The sequence below is a fragment of the Antechinus flavipes genome, chromosome 1 (assembly GCF_016432865.1).
Source record: "Antechinus flavipes isolate AdamAnt ecotype Samford, QLD, Australia chromosome 1, AdamAnt_v2, whole genome shotgun sequence".
NCBI classification, from domain to species: Eukaryota; Metazoa; Chordata; class Mammalia; order Dasyuromorphia; family Dasyuridae; genus Antechinus; species Antechinus flavipes.
This window is the reverse complement of record NC_067398.1, coordinates 501,299,085-501,313,017: the sequence shown is the minus strand read 5'-3', so window position 1 is coordinate 501,313,017 and position 13,933 is coordinate 501,299,085. Positions and strand designations below refer to the sequence as shown.

Here is a 13,933-nt window from a genome sequence, read left to right as displayed (position 1 = left end):
TTTTAGTTATGTTCAAATCTTTGTGATCCCATTTTGGGTTTTCTTTGCAGAGATCCTGAAGTAATTTTCCATTTTCTTTTTCAGCTCTTTTTAAAGATGAAGAAACTGGAATAAAGAGAGTTAAGTGACTTGTTCACACAGTTAGTTGTGTTTTCTTCATTTTCAAACAGGACCAAGGACATCATGGATAGGTATCTTGACTTGTGAGTGATTTGGATTTAAGTGAGACAGAGTTGCATAAAGTTGTCTGCACCATTCCCTTGCAAAGAAATTAAAGTGCAGTGGCAATACAAAAGTCAGGACAACTGACACTGGCATGGAGTGCAATGGATGACCTTGATATCTTCAATGTCTGACCAAAGTCTAAACACTCCATAGTACCTTCTTCATCCACCTTCATCACTATTAGAATGGATTGTTCTCATCTTTCCATTCTGCCAGAGGAAGTCTTCACATGCTTGGAGGTAGACATCCCCCTAACTCATCACAGGTCTCAGAGTGGATTTGAATTTAGATCTTCTTCACTCTAGGTTTGGCACTCTACTGCATCACCGATCTGCCCTAATATATACCACAGGTAAGATCAATTAGAGCAAATTCTTTTAGCTAAAAATAAAAAAGGGAGGCATATTTGAGGGATCAAGAAGGAAGAGAAAAAATTCTATAAAACCAATTAGTGCATTAAAAAAATCTGATGTTATATGCAATGTTCTATATCCATAGAGCTCTATTTCTGCAAAGGATTGGGGAGAAGGGAAATATCTTTTTATACCTATTTTTGGAGCACTATTTTGTTCTCTATAATTTTGTAACATTCAGTTTATGTTGGTTTGTTGTTCATTCCACTTATATTTTTTATTGTCATTGTGTGAACTGTTCTTTGGCTCTAAATTTAGCATCAATTGACAGAAATTTTTCTATGCTTCTCTATATTTTTCATGTTCATCATTCTTATAACACAATGATATTCTATTACTCTCATGTTCCACAATTTTTTTTTTTTTGTCATTGATGGGTCTCTTCTTTGTTTCTAGTTCTAGTTCTTTCTACAATAAAAAAGTGCTTTTATAAATGTTTTGCTTATATGAGACCTTTTTTGCTTATATGAGACCTTTTCTGTCAGTGATTTCCTTGAGGTATATTCCTGGCAGTAGAGTCTCTGGGCTAGAAAGTAATGTACATTTTAATCACTTTATTTGCATAATTCCCAATTGTTTTGAAGAAGTCTTCTATCAATTCAGAGGTTATCAATAATACATAAATATATGAGTTTTTCCATAATCGTTTCAACATTGAATGTTACCATTTTTTGTCATCTTTGCCAATTTGCTGGGAATGAGGCTTCAGTGCAATGAGGCTTCAAACAATTTTAATATTATTTTGATTCTTATTTCTTTTAATATTAATAATTAGAAGCATTCTTTCATATGGCTGTTAATGGATGGCATTTTCTTGAGAAGTTTGTTCAAACTCTTTGAGCCTTTATTTTTTGGAAATGCCTTTTGATTGTTTTGAAAAATATTTTACATAAAGACTTATTTCCATATACAAAGTATAATACTCCCTTTATTACTTGAGATATATTAATTTTATTTGCATAAAAATGTTTCAGTTTCTACTAGTCAAAATTACCTGTTTTATTTCTTACTTCTGTTCCTTGTTTAAAAATTCATTTCTTTCCCATATATTTTTGAAAAGAATGAATGAATCAACCAATTGTTGACTTCATTAAAGTCTTGTGCAGAAATGTTTGAATTTCTGCCAATGTCTTTTTGATTTCACAGAAACACCATACACCAAGATTTAATAAGTAATTCTAAGTGATCATTGATTTAGAGTTAGAAGGTGCCTCAGAAGTCATTAGTTCAATACTGTCACTTCATAGATGAGGTCACAGCAGCATGGAAAAAAGTAAAGACGTTTAGTTGCTAAGGATCACACAGATAGGAGGAAGTACACCTGATATTTCATTTGAGGTCCTATGACTCCAAATCAATAATTCTCTTTATTGTCCCACACTTCCTGTTTTAAATCTCTTATTTTACCAGTAAGAAAAATGTCCCCAAGAAAAAAATCAGTGACCTTCCTAGCATTACATGTTGGGGTAAAGGAAGATATGATTCCCTCCCCCTCCAGCTCAATTCATGTAGTTACTACTCCCTCCAACACACATACACACACATACACACACACAAAATCAAAGTATAGAAGGTCACTATACTGCAAAACAATAGATATATAAGCATCACTGTAATCCATGAACTTAGGAATAGTTTTTCTTTTCTATAGACATTGTTGTTTTTTAGTTGTATCCAACTCTTCATGACACCATTTGGGCTTTTCTTGGCAAAGATACTGAAGTGGTCTTCCATTTTCCTCTCCAGCTTATTTAACAGATGAGGAAATTAAGACAAACAGTATTTATCTTTTTTTTTTTTTTTAAACTAACTTATCCAGGGTCACACAGTAAGTTTCTGAGGCTGGGTTTGAATTCAGGTCTTCCTAGGCTCAGCACTACCTAGTGGCGCTATAGGCTCTGCATTAAGAGAAATATTTTGTTTCACAGGACAGTGTGTTCAATGTATAATCAACCAGTCCATTCATTGAACCTTTGACTCTCCTTTTAAATGTATATTAAATAAATGAGAGAAAGTTGTGACAGCTGATCCAACATCAGTAGTCCTATCTAATTTATTTCTTAACGACATTTGCTTCCAGTTTTCTCCTTGCTCCTCTTTCATTGTCTATTCATTTATCTCTACTGTACATGTGCTATTAACAGAGCTCTGAGGCCTGCAGCTTGCCATGAACATTCCAATTATGTTCTGAGGTTCAAATTACTTGACTTCTTTTCACTCCCAACATTGACTGTTCTTTCCCTGGGAACTTTCACATGCTTTTAAAAATTCTGCTGACCAAAAAACATTGCATTCTCTCTTGCAGCAAAATGAATCTTTCCTTTTTGGTTAAGTGAGGTGAGACCTCCCCAGAGGGGGTAATGTCGTCTTGAGGTCTTGCTAGCCTGAATTCCTGAAGCCCTGTCTGTTCTTTTTTATCTCCCCTCTACCCCACCCTACTTGGTTGCTAAATTTATCTGCCTTCTTGGCCATAAAAGGCCAGGTCTATGGCCCTGACTTTCTCCTGACTACAGGCATTATTTTTGTACTGACCCCCAGGATACAGTCTTTAGCCCTGCCTCTTTTTTTTTTCTTCGATTCAGCTTGGGTGGATTTTCATTCTATCATTCAGTTACAGCGTTACATCGAAACCTTTCTACCATCATTACTCATTTGGATCTTGGTAAGTAAGTGTGACATTTTCATGGAAGAATGTGCTTATTAGTAAGTGAGTTTAACAAGCCTGGATTGATTGTAGTTCCTTCTGTCTTCCAGGATCAGCAGTTTGTTAGGGACTTGTGGAAACAGCAGAGAAATAGAAAGATGAAGCTAATGGGAAAAAAAGAGAGTGGGGCAGGAGCCAGTTTTTGATTTTTTTTTTTTCTTGGCACAGTTATTCTTACTGAACATTGCATTAGTTTTAAAATAAACTATTGCTGGAACTACAAGGAAGTAGAAATGCCTTTCTGTCTGAACAGTGTAAATGTGAGCTAATTGTGCTTTCACCATTTAAATAGTTGTCTGGAGGGTGAGTTTTGTAATTGTGTAAAATCTAAAATGAATAAAGGAAATTTGAAATCCCTGGGTTAGGCACACAGAGAAGCAGATTAACTCTGAAGTTACTGTCAGAAAATTTTCTTGATACTGCTCCAGGAGAGCAAGATGCCTTATAATAATTCTTCAACACAATAAATCACATCAAAAATCATGATCATAGATTTGAAATCAGAAGGAGCTCGGGTATCATTTAATTTAACTCTATTGTTTTGTAGAATTAGAAACTGAGCCCCAAAGAAGCAATTTTTCTCAAGTACTCATAAATAGGGCCTTCCCATGATCCAAATCCTGGGTTGCTTCCTCTGGAATAGTACTAAAATTAACAACTTCTGCCAGTCTGCCAATTAGCCATTTACACCTCCAAACACATCGTTAACCTGCATACTTACAAAGACATTCTGGCCTCAAAATTAATATTTCTCCCTAAACACCTATCTGTCTTACCAGAGACTGCTATGTTGTTCAATGAATAGAGCACTAGGCCTGAAATCAGGAAGAAATGAGTTCAAATCTGTCTTCAGACACTTATTAGACACACTAGTGAATGGGCAAGTCAGTTGACTTTGGTTTGCCTCTATTTCCTCAATTATAAAACTGGAGATAATTGAATTATTTCTCAGGTTGTTATGAAAATCAAATGAGATAACATTTGTAAAAATGCTTAGCATAGTGCCTGGTATATAGTAGTGCTTGATAAGTATTATCAAGAAGCAACTAATAATATTATTAAAAAGTAATCAAGACAATCATGTCTTAGCAGGTAATACAACTATTTTTCTTACTAGCAAGCCCTCAGATATTCCTTTTATGGATTTTTTTTTTTTTTTTAGTAGATTTAGAAAATGAACGTAAGGATTTCTTGATTTGTTTTCAGGCCATGAAAACAACTTTTTTAAAAACCATGTTAGATTTAGTTGTAATAGAATTTGTTGTTCTTCAGTTGTTTCAGTCATATCCAACTTTTTCAGTCATATTCAAACCCCATTTGGAGTTTACCTTGTAGAGATACTGGAGCTGTTTGCCATTTCCTTCTCCAGTTCATTTTATAGATGAAGTAATTGAAGCAAACAGGGTTAAGTGATTTGCTCAATGTCATACAGCTAGTAAGTGTCTGAGGCCAGATTTGAACTCACAAAGATGAGTCTTCCTGACTCCAGACCCAATACTCCATTCACTATATCAGTTGATATCCATTATAATAGAATAATGTAGGTTAAATATGTTTGTGTTTCAAAGGATGAATGGGAGATAGCATGCAATAGGGAATAAAGAGTTGGCTTAGGGTCATGAAGCCCTGGGATTGAATCCTACCTCAGATACTCAGTAGCTGCAGGATCTGAGAGTTTTAGTTTTCTGGGTAAAGGATATGTAGCTCATACTTTGAGGTTTACAAAGTGCTGCATATTCATTGCCTAATTTGGTACTCTTAATGCCCTATGAGGTAGGTGCCTTTGTTATCATTTTCATTTTTTATAGATGAGGAAACTGAGGCTCACAAATGTTAAATGACTTGTCTAGGATCACAGAGCCAGTAAACTCAAATTGTCCTAACTTCAAATCCAGAATAAAACTCCATTTCTTCTCTATTATTTTATCATGTGTTCTTAAATATAAAATATAAAAATGAAATTTTGGTATAAAAAGAAGCAATAAAATAGAATAGGATCAAAATATTTCACAGATATATGCACATTAAAACAAGGTATACAGAGTATAAATTCTTAACACCTTCTTGGATTAGCTGCACCCTGGCTTCTAACACACATAGCATGTAGTAATATGCTATAGGCTCTTTCAAACTCCAGGCAGACGAACTCTGCAAAAGTCCCAGCTCCTTAACCTTAGTCATCCAATCTCTTATCCTTATGTGCATTGCCCATGCTCCGGTCTTCCCAATCCCTCACCTCTGTTATGATTGTTATGATGACTTCCCAGTCCCACTTTGGTGGGATGGCTGTAGATGGGTGACATCATCTAGTCCATTCCACTATCCCCAGTAGAAATTCCTCTCGTCAGCAAATTCCCCTCCATTCTTGACTATGTAACAACAACAACAACAACAATAATAGCTAGCATTTATATAGTGCCTATAATGTGTCAGGCATTTTACATATATTATCTCTTTTAATTCTCATAATAATCCTGGTAGATAGTGTCTTTATTATCCTCATTTACTGTTTTAGAGCAGAAATTTGTCTTTGGGAAGTTTCTGAGGTCAAATCTGAACTCATATCTTCTGATTCCTGGCCTAGCGCTCTATCCACTGAGGCATCTAAGTGCAATCAATATTATTAACTGAAACCTGAAGACACTGCATCTTTTGAAATCTTTCCTCTAGAGGTCACTTGACTTATAGGGTTGGGGGAGAGGGGGCTATGTAGACAGGCATATACCTTGCTCTTCACTCCTATTTCTGGACTATTTCTTTACTTTTCTTTTCTTCTTAATGACCTTTTCTCTTTTAAAGTACATGCAGTATGCTTATATTATCCTCTCCTTATTCTTGCTACAGTCATCTTCTAGGTCTTACAACATTTTCAAAGCCTTCACAACTTAATTCATGGCCTTATTTTCCATAATATCCATTGGCTTCTTCTTCAGGAACATCAGTCATGCCAATGATCTGTAAAATCCTGACCTCTTAATTCTTCAATTTCTCAAATCTAAAAACCTATTCATTCATTCCAGTCATGCACCAAGACAGTAATATCTTAAATCTCATTCCCTTCTTCTTTCTCCCCACCCCACATCTCTCTCTGTTTCCTCTCGGTCTCTGTTTCTGTCTCTGTCTCTCTCTCTTCTCTCTCCTCTCTCTCTCCCCTTTTCTCTCTCTCCTCTCTTCTTCTTCTTCTTTTTTTCTTCTTTTCTTCTTCTTCTTCTTCTTCTTCTTTTCTTCTTCTTCTTCTTCTTCTTCTTCTTCTTCTTCTCTCTCTCTTCTCTCTCTCTCTCTCTCTTCTCTCTTCTCTCTCTCTCTTTCAATCTTTCTCTCTTCTTTCTTTCTTCTTTGTCTTTCAATCTCTCTCTGCTTCTGCTTTTCTCTCTGTCCTTGTCTTTGTCTATCTCTCTCTCAGAATTACATTACCTCTGGAAGTTGAATTAATGAGTACTCCACTTCCAGCTCCACAATCTCACAAACTCTCCTCAACCACTTAACATCAGGTTGCTAATGAAATAAATAGTCTTTTTAAATTTTTAGATGTACCCAATCCTGCTTACTTCTCTGGAACTTTTGATACTGTTGACTACTCTATGATAGGATCTTCCCTTGGTTCAGAGATACCAAGGGAAGTTCTTTTGTTTCTTCTACCTGTTTTACTATACAACCTTTGTCTCATTTGCTGAGTGCTTAATGTAAATATTCTTAAGATATATATCTTAAAATGTGTCCTTACTTACATAGGCAGCTTGGCATAAGGTCCCAAATGCTAAACCTAGTGTCAGAAAGACCTTATTTAATATATTCAACTATTATCATAGTTCATATGACTGTCAATAAGCCTTTCTAAGTATTTCTTCATCTGTAAAATGAATATAACGTTATCTACCTCGTTGCTGGTATAAAACTCAAATAAGATAGCAAAATAAAATATTTTACAGAATTTTAAAGTGCTACTTGAATGTTAATTTTGTTGTTGTTGTTGTTGTTGTTGTTGTTGTTCTCTCCTCCCTGTTCATCCTTGGTAATATCATACGTGATTTCAACTATCACCTCTTTGCTGATGATTCCTACACATAATAAAAAAGTGAAAAGAAAAGGTCCCTCTCTTGCACATGATGTGTACATTGTCTCATATGTTACCACACTACCTGTAGGGTAGACTAGCAGACAGATAACATTCATGAAAAGAGATTATGTATCCAAATCATACATGTGGAGAGCACAAATTTAGGGACCATGCATACGCAGCAAGGGCAATTCACATGCCTGATTCTGAAGAGCTGTCCATATCGTCTGGTGATGACAATAAATTGCTGTCATTTCCAGTGGGTGTTACATTATCTTCATTCTCTAGTGTCTTGGCTCATCTAGACATCTCTACTGGTGTCTTGGTTGCTGATCCAGCTTTGATATCATCTGCAAGCTTTAGCCATAGAAGCTCTTCAAGGCAGTAAGTGTGCTGCTCTCTGCTTCTAGCTACTAGTATGTAGTATTTGGAAAGCTTCTTCCTGTTACAGAGGGCTGTAGCTTTTTTTTCCTTTAATTATGTTGAAGCTATGTGATAGAGTAGATAGAGTGCCAGGCCCAGAGTCAGGAAGGCTCATTTTCCTGAGTCAAATTTGTCCTCAGGTACTTCTTAGCTTTGTGACCTTCAGCAAGTCACGTAATCCTGTTTTCCTCCATTTTCTCTGTAAAATGAGCTGGGGAAGAAAATGGCAAACCACTCCAGTGATTTTTCCAAGAAAAACCCCAAATGAGATCACAGACTCAGGCAGGATTGAAACAACTGAACAATGACAAATGCATAATATTAATAACACATCCTTTGTGAATTGTGAGTTTTATAAATCACTTATCAATTTCAAAGCAGCATTATATTAAGATCTGGGCATTATATTTAAAGAAAAACATTGACATATTTAAGCTAAAATGCATTCAACATGAAGTGAATAGAATTGTAGGATTTAGAACTCAATGGGGTCTTAGAGATTATCTTGCCCAACAGTTTACAAGTGAGGAAACTGAAACCAAGAGAAGTTTATTGACTTTTTAAGGGCTACATTGGTAGAAAGTGGCAGAGACAGGATTTGAGCTCTTATCTCTGTTTAAGAAATGAAACCTACTATTAATAAGAACAGAGTTCTATTAAAAAAAATTACTTCATTTTGACTGAATTGAAAATTTTCACAATTTTGGAAACAAGGAGAGATTTTCCTAACAACGATCTAAGACAAAATAGTGAGACTAAGTAGAAAATAAATAATGAAATCATCTTAAGAAATATTGTCTTAAACTAACTTGACCAATGCCAAGGGGAACAGTCCTGGAGCTTGTTCCAAAGAAGGACATAGAAAGCATTGCATTAGTTAGAGTTTAATTAAACCTTCAATATTATTATTCAGTTATGTCTGATTTTTATAGGATAATTAAAATGGTCACATTAAAGGAAACTCGAGTCTCTTCTTCCATGTCTAATGCGAATGGGGCGATTGCTTCTTTTATTGGAAAAGAATCTAAGGATAAGAGTATGAAGAATAATATCTCAGCCAATAGGAAAATATTGTTGTTGTTTAGTTTCTCATTTGTTTATTAAAATGCTCTTCATTTTCTTTCTTTTTTTTTGTAGGTCATCTATCCTTCGAGACTTCTAATTAATACAAACCACCATAAAGAACTGTACAAAATAGGAACACACTATGTCTTTGCCTTTCTACCAGAAGTACCATGAGCACTATGACCGAGGGTACCGCAGTAAAGATCTTCGGTCTACCATGAGCCAATATCAGCAGGAGAAGAAGAGTTCTGCCATCTACACACATGGCTCAACAGCCTATAGTCACATGTCCTCAGCCCACCACCAGGCCTCTGAGGCCTATGGCTCCTCGGCTTATAGACAGGGCTCCCAGGCCTACAGTCTTGGATCTGCAGCCTATTCCTTAGGATCCGAAGTCAGTAGTAAAGCATCCTCAGCCTATGATTATGGCTACAACCTTGGGTAAGTAAAAAGTTAGTAAAAACTGGGGAAAAGAGGGAACATTTCAAATATCCTAGCTATTTGGTACATGGGATAGAGAACAGGGTTCTTTTCTCTGGGAGGCCTGACCACATCAACCTGTCAGAGGCATGGCCTCCTGATTTGGACAGTCAAGGATATGCTGACAATGGCTATCTTGTTCTTGTCTCTGTTCTTGTCTATCTCCATTTGCTGTCACAGTGTGCAGTCTTCCATGTTTGCATGCTGGGATCTTGCTTGAGTTATAAACTGTGATATTTCTCTTAGCAGGGAAGCTTTATCAGATGTTAGAAGAACAGCAGTAATAGACAAAGAAAACATGATCTAAATTCTCATAATAGGTTTTTTGGCTACTGTCTAAATCAAGGTCCAGCACAGGACTTAGAACAATCACTTGGTGAGAGAAGAGAGGCAATGTAGCTGCCTTTATTGCATTTATAAGTAGATAGGCAATCTGGTAATTCTTCTGGCTTTTTATCTCATGAGATATCTCATTTCTTTTAGCTTTAAAAACTTGTCTCTCTTTTAAAAAACTTCAGCCACTAAGCACTAAGGGAGCATAAGGGAGTGGATTCAGGAAATGATGAATAGTCCAGAATGACTGGAGTATAAGGATGAAGAGAGGGGTAAAAGATGATGCTTAATGGGTACACTGGGGTCCAATGGTGAGGACCTTAGAAATTAGCTCAAACTTCTGTTAACAGAAGTTTGATAGATACAGAAAGGGCACAAAGATGAGTTAGATTTTTAAGCCTCTTACAATTTAAGAGAGATGATAATATAGTAACACAAAATCAATTCAAATCATAATAGGACAAATAGAATGATTTCTATCTAAAAAAAGAAATCCAGAATATTTCTCTCTATCTTAAAGGTCTTTGGGTTAATTTTTTCATTTTATATATGAAGAAATTGCTAATTCAGAAGATAAAATAAATTATCCAAGGTCATATAAGTAATAAAGGGGCACAGCCAGAATTCTATCCCAAATAGAATGGCTACAAATATATTATATATTTTAGTAGATCAAACAATTCAATAAGTGTGTAGTTGTTGTTTAAGTTGAGAGTTAGTGGTTTGGTGGCTAATGTCTTGGCCTTATAGTCAGGAAGATCTGTATTCAGATCTTCTCTCAGGAACTTTATTAGCTATGTGACTAGGATCTAATCATTGGACTTTTAACCTCTCTCAGCATCAGTTTCCCTATCTGTAAAATGGGGATAATAATTGTACCTACTGGCCCCATTTGTTTTGAGGATTAAATCAAATATATGTAAAGTGCTTTGCAAACTTTAAAAATACTATATAAATATAACCTGTAATTTCCCAGCAAAGGTGTTCTGTTCCAGGTAATGAACATACAAAGACAAAAAAGAAGATTGTACTCCCCACCAAGGAATTCATCATATTCTACAAATGACTAACAACCAAGTAAATGTGAAAGTATAATTAAGCAAGGTACCAACTGAGTTCTGGAGAATTCAGAAAATAGAACTTCCTTCTAACAGCCAGATTAGAGAAGGTCTTGTGGAATAGTGAGGGAAGTTCAGGCTTGAAATTAGGAGTTGAAGAATGAATAGAAAATAAATGAGGAAGGTAGGGCCTGCAGGAAAGCATAGGGTCAGTTTAGAGAAGGATGATCAATCCAGATTGACTGGGCAGGACTTCTTTAACTTTTCCCACTTTCAACCCCTTTTCAACAGAGAAATTTTTACATGACCCTGGATATATAGATACATAAAATAAATATACTATATATATATTTATTTATTGATATATATTATATATATGCCATATATATTATATATGATATATAATATTTACTGATAAAAATCATAATTTTGCAACTCTTACATTCAGTTATGAGATGCCATAAAGTCTCATATATATACATACACACATGCAATTTGAGAGCTAAGGTGAATAACTAAAATAAAATAAAAAAACTTTTTTTGGATAGACTTATAATTGTCACTGAAATAGGGGAGGGGTAGCCCAACCAATTTCCCTTTTCTGTCATTTTAATTCTCACAAAACTTAATTCCATCAGAATCTAGCCCTGTAACATACACCATATGTGTCAGAAGTTAAAACATGTTCTAAAAAGAACAAAAAAATTGGTTTAATGAAGGCATTTGCTGGACTGCTTGAGGGCAGAAATCCTTTTGCTATTGGAATATGGCCTAGGATACAGGGCTGCCATTTTCTTAGCTTAGTCAGTGAACTCTTGGCAGCTGCTGGTATGTTCAGCCAGGATCTGTTAGTGTAAACCTGGAATTTATGAGGCTGTAGTTCTGGAATCCTAGTGTAAAATAGAACAGGATCATTTTACAAGCTTCTTTTCAGAGGGTCAGATTCTGCCTTGGGATATTCATAATTGCTGGCCACAAATTCAGAACTACCTTCAGGGTAGCACTGTAGGCAGTGGCTTCAAGTGGCCTGGCTGACAATACTCACTACTTTAAAAGAAAATTTAGAAAAAAATTAGTTATATGTTGTTTCTTTTGCCTAAAAAATGCCCTGTGGTTGTGGCCAAAAATAAAACCCAAATCCAGAAGGTTCCTCTTGATAAGGAAAACAGCTGTTGTATTCTAAAGGAGGAAGGCACCATGGATATCTATTTTCCTGTACTGCTTGTGCTCAAGGAGCCTGAAGAAGCTAGGCATTTTCCATAACATGTAACCATTAATCATTACTGTCTGAAAGTCTGCTTGGAGCTGTAACACAGAAGAATGATTTGCTTTCTTGGCTATTGAAAAATTCTCAAAAAATATTATGTATTAAACATTCATGAAATTGCATTCTTCTTAATTTGGTCCCCAATGTCATATACAAATGAATATTCTATGAGAATACCTAGTAGATAATACTTATCTGTCAGTTTAGCTATTATTGTAGACATAAATAACATGCTTCCAGAATGGTTTTTTTTTTTTTAAGTCTTTTGGAAGTAAGTACCCTCTAGAATTCATAGCCATTTTCAAAATCTAGATAAGCACCCTCATGGGAAATGAGAATTCTTTTTTTGAAGATAACCCTCACAATTCTTTCCATTCCTACTTATCTTTTTTTAAAATTTGTTAGAGTAGAATGATAGTTAAAATCATATATATGACTCATTTGAAATGACTCCTTTTTGAAAAGCAATATCCAGTTCCCAACTTGTATTCTTATCATCAATTAAGTGAGGTTGTTGGAGTTGCTGGACACAGAATAGCAACTGATCAAGAAGCCCCTACATCCAGATTCTAACTTTGGGCATGGCTAGAATTGGGTCTGAAAAGCTAATTGAGCTCATGTCAGAACTGAGATCTTCTTCATCTTCACTGCCAAAAAGGCACTTCAGGTGCCTTATTAGCATTTCTTATATTCATCATAAATAGTAACCTTGGAATATATTTCTCATCATCCCTTTCCTAGAATCATAGAATGTTCAAGCTGGAAGAGGTTTTAGAGGTCATGTAGTTCAATCTTTTCACTTTGTTTCTCTTAGGAAAACTAGATTCCAGAGATATAACTAGGAATTTTTTCCCTTTTCTCTCTTCAAACAAAAATAGTTAAACAGGGGCTAAAGGTAGATGACAGTGATATGAAGGGTGATTTAGTTTCAGGAGGTCATCTTAGCCCATCTTTACTCCCCTCCCAGGAATGCTGGGGGACCTCCACTAGCCCAGGACTCTTGGGATGAGACTTTTCATTCAGTCAGTTAGTCAGCCAATCAGCATTTATTAAGCACTTGATGTATTCCAGGAAATGTCCTGGCAAAACAAAGAAAAGCAAAACACCCCTTCTTTGCTTTCAAAGAATTCACATTCTAATTGGTGGACAACATGCAAATAATTAAGAACACACAAAACATATAGAGTATAAATGGAAAATAATTTGGGAGGAAAGGAGGTAGGAGGTAGAGAGATAACTAGGAAAGCACTCCTGAAGGAAACTAGACTTGAGCTGAGTCTTAAGGGAAAGCATTTCAGACCCAGGGTCTTGTGCATGGTATTGTGAGATGGAGGATTATGTGTGAGAAACAGCAAGCAAACAGTGTAGGCATGTCATTGAATACACTTTGTAAAGATAGGAAGAGGCTAGATTGTAAAGGATTTGAAGGACAAACAGGATTTTAGATTTGATTTTGGAAGTAATAGGGAGACCCTGAGGTTTATTGAGTAGAGGAATGGCATTGTAAGGCCTGATTTTATAAGAAAACCCCTTTGGGCAGTTGAGTGAATAAATGATGGATTGGAGTGGGGAGAGAGTGGAGGCAAAGTTATTGTAATCATGGAAATATGAGATGATGAGGCAGCTACAAAGGAAAGAAGTTTACAAATATTGTGAAGGTAGAAATAGCAAGACTTAAGGCAGAGACCAATTGGAAGATTATTTCATATAGGTGTGAGGAATGGTTTATTGAGATGGTTGCGTAATGAATAGAAAGAAGGAGATGGGATACAGAAGATGCTGTAAAGGTAGAATCAACAATACGACAATAGATTAATGGTATATGACAGTGACAAATCAAGGATGACATCATGATTGTGAGCCTTTGTACTTGAGAAGATATTAATGCTCTTAACAGTAATCAAAACA

At 35.6% G+C, this 13,933-nt stretch overlaps 1 protein-coding gene across 3 annotated transcripts in view; it reads left to right on the top strand.

The window, feature by feature from the left end:
• Positions 1-292: 292 nt before the first annotated feature.
• Positions 293-13,933, top strand: part of MYOM1 (myomesin 1) — a 158,225-nt gene continuing 144,584 nt past the window's right edge. Inside the window, exons 1-2 of one of the 3 annotated variants that reach the window (XM_051970392.1) lie at positions 293-577; positions 8,960-9,328. In XM_051970392.1, coding sequence (XP_051826352.1) covers positions 9,030-9,328 — 299 coding nt within the window. In that variant the 5' untranslated portion in view covers positions 293-577; positions 8,960-9,029. Of the gene's footprint in view, positions 578-2,913; positions 3,301-8,959; positions 9,329-13,933 lie in introns of those variants that run through there. The other 2 variants (XM_051970391.1, XM_051970393.1) reach the window with 2 other exon arrangements.